The sequence below is a fragment of the Carassius carassius genome, chromosome 4 (assembly GCF_963082965.1).
Source record: "Carassius carassius chromosome 4, fCarCar2.1, whole genome shotgun sequence".
Classification (NCBI taxonomy): Eukaryota; Metazoa; Chordata; class Actinopteri; order Cypriniformes; family Cyprinidae; genus Carassius; species Carassius carassius.
In genome coordinates, this window is record NC_081758.1 from 3009131 (window position 1) to 3015514 (window position 6384).

The window sequence follows — 6384 nt, forward strand, 5'->3', positions numbered from 1 at the left end:
AACGCCTCGGAATCGATTCTTTTTGGAATCGATTCCCAGCCCTAGCAGTATCAGACTCACATTCTGCCTAGAATATGAGTATGACGAAGTCAGGCTAGAGAAAAGCAACATTCGTGAACCCTTTTCACCCGGCGAGGATCTTACCTAATACTTCACTGTAGTAATTATCCAAACTCATCGAGGCCATCCGAAACGCAAATGAATAAACAACATACACAATCATATTTTTCACTCTTTCCATGAAGCTCATGTGATCTGTCATCTCCGTCGGAGGAACCGGTACATAAGAGGGCGGTGAGGGCATCTGTCCACACATCCTCTCCATTGAAAACCCCAAAGAAATGCGTAGGGAAAGCACGACAGGCAGGTCCAGAATCTCTGCCAGCAAATCACTGCACATGTTCATGGGATCGTATAAGAGCACATCAAACTTTAAAGCCGTCAAGCTACTGATAAGCGTTTCGTTACGCAGCATGCAGTCGCACATAGTCCGGTGCATTTCGCGTACTTTCCCCAGCAGATCGATGATCTGGAGACCGAATTGGACCTTACTTGGTGCGGGATACTGCAACCAGATATTAAGAAGCTGTTCGCTCACACTGTGCACCTCGTGCGCCTTCAGAGGCACGTCAAACACCAGATACTGAAACCTCTCCTGCTGTGTGAAGTTTATTGTTGGCGAGGCTGAGTTCACCAGAACCGTAACTCTGTGATTGCGGTTCAACAGTTCGTCCACAATGTTGCGCATGTTGGACCAGTGGCTGTATTCTCCCGGCAGCACGAGCACATGTCCACCGTGCGTAAAGCTCAAGTCACCGAGTAGGAAGATTACAAAAAATATAAAGGACTTTCCCAAACACTGCATTTTAGAAGCACTCGTGAAGACGCAGCAGGCAATATATGATAATGATATAAGCGGTTTCGACAAGATATCAAGGATCTGGGCGTAGCCTACCCGTTCAGGACGGAAAGTTTCTGTGTGAAAGGTGGGGAGACAGAGCAGGACTTTGGAGTTACGTCACATCAACGAGTAAAGAATCCGGAAACATACGCTCGTTATTAATATAAGAGTGATTCTATAATTGCATTTACATTTGGTGTTCGAGGTCATTCTTTTTTTTCTGCTTTTTTCAAATGCATATTTGTAAATATTTTTAAACCGTTACTCATGGTTATGAATTGCAAGATGTTACAGTCCATAATAGTATATATATATATATATATATATATATATATATATATATATATATATATATATATATCCTATATATCATGATTTTTTGTTGTCCGAATTAGTCGGAATTAATTTTTGTTGTCCGAAATATTATTATTGGTAATATTTGATTAATTTCTAAAGGCCCTAAAGAGTCATTTACCTAACTCTACAACATCTTTCTTTTTTTTTCTTTCTTTTTTTTAATTTTCTTATAAAAATGTGTCTGTATAGCTTGCATCAACTCTGTTACCGAACCATACTTTGCTTTTAAAAATTGGTGGAATTATTTTCGACAACTATGTAAGAACAGGATATTATGTCACGTTCCCGCACTGTTAAGATCTAAAGCACTGACAAGTCTATGTGCTCTTAATAAGAAAACATTTTAATCTAAAACGTTCTTACACCAAGAGATATTTTATAAATTGTCAAAATCTGTTACCACAATATCAAAAGGAATTTTTTTTTTCATTGATCACACTTTGTGTTATTTAAAAGTCTTTTAATCATGATTTCAGTAGTGCCATATGCTCTTTACAATTATGCTAGCCAGTGGAGTTTTTGGCAAAAAATAAAGAAAATGGTGAATTTTGTTACAATCAAACTCTGTTACTAAGGTAGAGTAACAATGCTGACAATGCGGTAACAGAAATGACGGTCCATCAGACAATTTTGTCAATTCTGTCAATTTACAATTCTGTTACTTAAAGGTTCACCTCTGTTTATGAACTATTTTAACAGTCACACAAAAAAGTTGTTTAAAATCCTAAAAAAAAAAAAAAAACATTGTTGATTTATTTTTGCATATTTCAACATAATTTTTTTTTAAACTGGATATTGTATATAACATATTTTCAGATTAAAAATGTGGATGGTTCTGTGAAGAAATATATATATATATATATATATATATATATATATATATAATTTTTTTTTCAGTTATGAATAGGTGAAATTATCTCAGTTTCAGGTGATGGAATGTAAGGACTATTTGTCTAATAAAACAAGAAGGATTTTCCCGTTATGATTTATTGTTATTTCTACATATTGACTAATTTGTCCGTAACAGAGTTGACAAACAATACCATAAATTCATCTGTTTTCTTTTTTTTATTATTATTAAAAGTAAAAAAAGAAGTAGTAACTTGTGTCTGGCAAGCACTTAACTATTAAAATGTAAATATGTTTTCAACAGAGTACTCATGCATAATGTAAGTTTACTATGCTACATTTCACAAGTTGTGTACACTTAAGTAGTGTGATTAATGGGGAAATGTAGTTTAAATGCCCTTAATAACTTGCATAACTTCAAAACGAAAGTTTTCAAAATACATTAACAGATAATCTTCTAATAGGAATATTAAAAAACTCCTGAGAATGTTATCTAATTTGCAGGATCTACTGCTCCAGTGCACTTGAATGTGAAATTACTGCATGGCAAAGTGCACGTTATATACAGTGGTTTTATGTTTCTTGTATTGTTTGGAAATGTTTAAAGCTATTCAGAATGACGTGTTATAACATCCAGTGACCTATCCAGGACCTTCTAGCTCGTGTTTTTCAGCTTCTTTAATGGTCAGAACTGTAGAAAAAAAACAACATATTCTCAAATTGAAATCTGGCTGTAATTATGTTTGTGGAATCTAAAATAACGTTGGAAGTTCTTGCCAGAGTTTTACTGGTGACCCTGAATTTGCTCGTTCATGTTTAAGACCAGTTTTAAATCCGTTGTATTATTGCTTGTGTTTTTATGTGCAAACACATCATCTAATAAACGTTTAAACATTGTTTTCTTCATGGCAGGTTCATATTCTTTATAACTATGTGAATATTTCTGAAAAGCAATAAAAGAGTCCAAGAAATGGCCTGAGCTATTTTAACCAATCAGAGAACACTTGAGAACATGCATGGGTTTGCTGACATGACAAGTGCAAGGATCAGAGGTGTGTTTTTCTTCATCAGTGCACTTTAATAAGGGCATGTGATCACTAAATGTCAATGTGTAATTGATTTAATGTATTTGATCTAAGGTGAAAGGTGAAAATGTTTAACAGCCTTTCATGTGTCAATAAGGTATGTGTAAACATATGTAAATTCACTTTGAACTGCATATCAATTTTCCATCCATTTGGATTGCAGTTACAACATAAAGTAATAAGTTGAATGTAATGCATATTTGTCAGTAATACATTAATGTAACATGTGAGAAATGGAAAAGATTTCTCAACTTCTGAACTGAATTTCTTAGTTTATTTACTAATTATTTGTTTTATACCAACTATTATATACATATTACATATCAAAATTAATTTATTCAAATTGCTTAGAATTGGCATATTCATTGTGAAAACAATTACATTTATTTAGTTATAACATTTGAACATGGTTACAATATGGCTAGCCGTGGAAAAGTTATATATTTTGTTACTTCAAATGTATGAGATTAAAAAAAGGGTTTATTGATTATAAATATATTTAAACAGTTTTGTTTGTGTGTGTGTGTGTGTGCGTGTATTTAAAATGCATTTTGTTTATTAGTACTATTACAGAAATCTTACCTGTTACATTCCTGTGACAAATATGCTTTATTAAGTTTATTGGTTTATGTAAAACTGTTTGCTTCAAACTGATAGAAAGTGTATATGCAATTCAAATACACCAATGTTAAATTTAGGCTTAAATGTGCTCACCATAGACAATATAAAACAGTGCTCACTTGAGTTAAAAGACGTGCAACTACTATTTTATGTGTTTATGTATACCAGATATACATATATATTTAAAAAAAGACCTTCATGATCTACTGCATCTAATACAGAACAAGGTCTTTTTCACTGCAGTGAATTGTGAATGTACTTACCCATGACTTGTGTATAAAAGTGATCCCACTTTGACTTAGCCACTAGATAAAACAGGATATCCTGCGTGCCATAAAAGAGGACGTTTTTCAGTCTCTGCAAGAAATCCATTTCATCTGTATTCTCAGAGACGACGGCAGGAACGTAGGATGGCGGTGCTGGCAGTTGGCCGCAGAGCCTCTCAACAGTGTTACCGAATGAAAACCTGAGACTGAAGATTAACGGTAGGTTCAGCTTCTGTGCCAGCAGCTCCCCGCACATGAAAAGGGGGTCTGCAAGTAAGACGTCAAACTTCTCTTTTCTCCACTTCTCCAGCAGGTCTTTTCTGGCAAAGAGTTCATTGCACACGACCTGATTCTGTTCTGTGCCTATGTCAATCATCTCCTTGATCTTCATTGAAGCCTTGATGATGTTGTCATTGGGTAGATCGTGAGTCCAGTATTTCAGCATCCTCTCCATATTCTCCAGGATGTCCTGCTTTGTGTGAGGCACCTGTAGAATCTCCACATTGTAGCCCACAGATGGGGTGGTGTTGACAGACGGTGTAGCTGAGTGTGTTACCACTGTGATATTGTGTCCTCTTGCGATCAGGGCATTCAGGATGACTTTCAAATTGAGCCAGTGGCTGAATTCAGAAGGCCAGACGATGACCTTACCTCCCGACACACACTGTGGGTTCAGGTTCAGGTTCAGCAGAACTAACAGGAAAAAACCAACGCTTCCTCTGGGACTCATGACTGCAGTGAACAACAAGCTGAACAAGCATGTGGAGGAGGAGGAGCTACTTCTGCCTGGACATGCACAAGTTACGCAATCAAATAACAGGGGAAGGTCTTTATCAGTCTGAATGTACTTTAGTTTCAATGGAATAGAAAGTATAGACTGTTTGCATGCAAAACCACCACTGGCTTCACCCCTTTACCTAAATTCATTACTTCAGACTTATGTGCTTCTAGAAGCTTGTGTTCTGCAAGTGAACGTCGCTTGATTGTGCCCCGAAAGAAGCACAAAGTCACTTTTATGGACTTTTAAATTAAATGTTCCCTCCTGGTGGAATGACCTCCCCAACTCAATCAGAGCAGCTGAGTCCTTAGCCATCTTCAAGAATCGGCTTAAAACACATTTCTTCCATCTTTATTTGACCCTCTAACTTTAACACTCACTATTCTAATTCTATTCTTAAAAAAAAAATAAAAAAATCTAACTACCTTTCTAATCTTTTTGCATTCTTTCCATTTTCATTTATTATAAAATTATAAAAAAGGCCTCTAACACTAGCTTGCTCTATACTTTTTCTATTCTATCTGTTTTCTTTTTATTTATTATATTATTTAAAAGCCCTTGCTATGTGTACTAACTGCTAACTGAGACTTGTTATAGCACTTATATATCATTGCTCTCTTGTTTTTGATTGCTTCCACTGTCCTCATTTGTAAGTCGCTTTGGATAAAAGCGTCTGCTAAATGAACAAATGTAAATGTATAGACTGACAGACTGATGAGTTACTGACTAATTGTAAGGGATAATGTATAACAAACAATTAATTTAAACATTTTTGTTTATGTACAGTATATAGAGCTATACATGAATCTAGTGGCTAGACCGTTTAATCTCACCAGATGGCACTGATGGCACTAATCTGCCTTCATAAATTAGATTTGAAATAACGTGAAATACTGCCATAATTGAAAAGTAATGTAAAATTATTAGAAGAAAAAAAATCTTTTTAAAAATTGATCATAATTATTAAACAGTACAATGAAATGCTCTCAAAATAAAAAAGAAAATTAGTTAAATACAACAAATGTTCATAATGTCTTTTTTTTCTTTACAAAATGTAATAAAATTTTGAACACAATGTTTTTAGAATTTTTCAGTAATTACCATTTTAATGCGAATTGCATCATGAACTCACTTTGTCATGTAATAATTTTAGAATTAAAACAACATATTAAACAATTTGCATTAATTTTATAGTCCATTTAAAATTAAAATTACCTATTTTTTTAAAGATCATCCGTTATTAGTATTATACACTTCTAATAATAATCACAGTTATCAGTTATATTTAATAGAGGCACTATGGTTTGAAGAGGATATGTGAATTTGACTTTGGATTTTAATTAGAACAAATACTTTCAGGCAACTATACTATCTGTAAAATATATAGCCTATATACATTAAAATATTTAATGACAGCAATGAAATGCAGTGGAAAGGTTTTTTGGGATTAAGTTAATTTTCATGGCAAAGAACGACTATGCAATTCATCTGATCACTCTTCATAACATTCTGGAGTATATTCAAATT

At 34.1% G+C, this 6384-nt stretch overlaps 1 protein-coding gene across 2 annotated transcripts in view; it reads right to left on the reverse strand.

Moving 5' to 3' along the window:
* Positions 1 to 4823, reverse strand: part of LOC132132699 (UDP-glucuronosyltransferase 2C1-like) — a 35901-nt gene extending 31078 nt beyond the window's left edge. Inside the window, exons 1-2 of one of the 2 annotated variants that reach the window (XM_059545208.1) lie at positions 4112 to 4823; positions 145 to 173 (exon numbers count right to left, since the gene is read on the reverse strand). In XM_059545208.1, the coding sequence (XP_059401191.1) occupies positions 145 to 173; positions 4112 to 4809 (727 nt within the window). In that variant the 5' untranslated portion in view covers positions 4810 to 4823. Of the gene's footprint in view, positions 1 to 144; positions 174 to 4076 lie in introns of both variants that reach the window. The other variant, XM_059545184.1, reaches the window with a different exon arrangement.
* Between the last annotated feature and the right edge of the window lie 1561 nt (positions 4824 to 6384).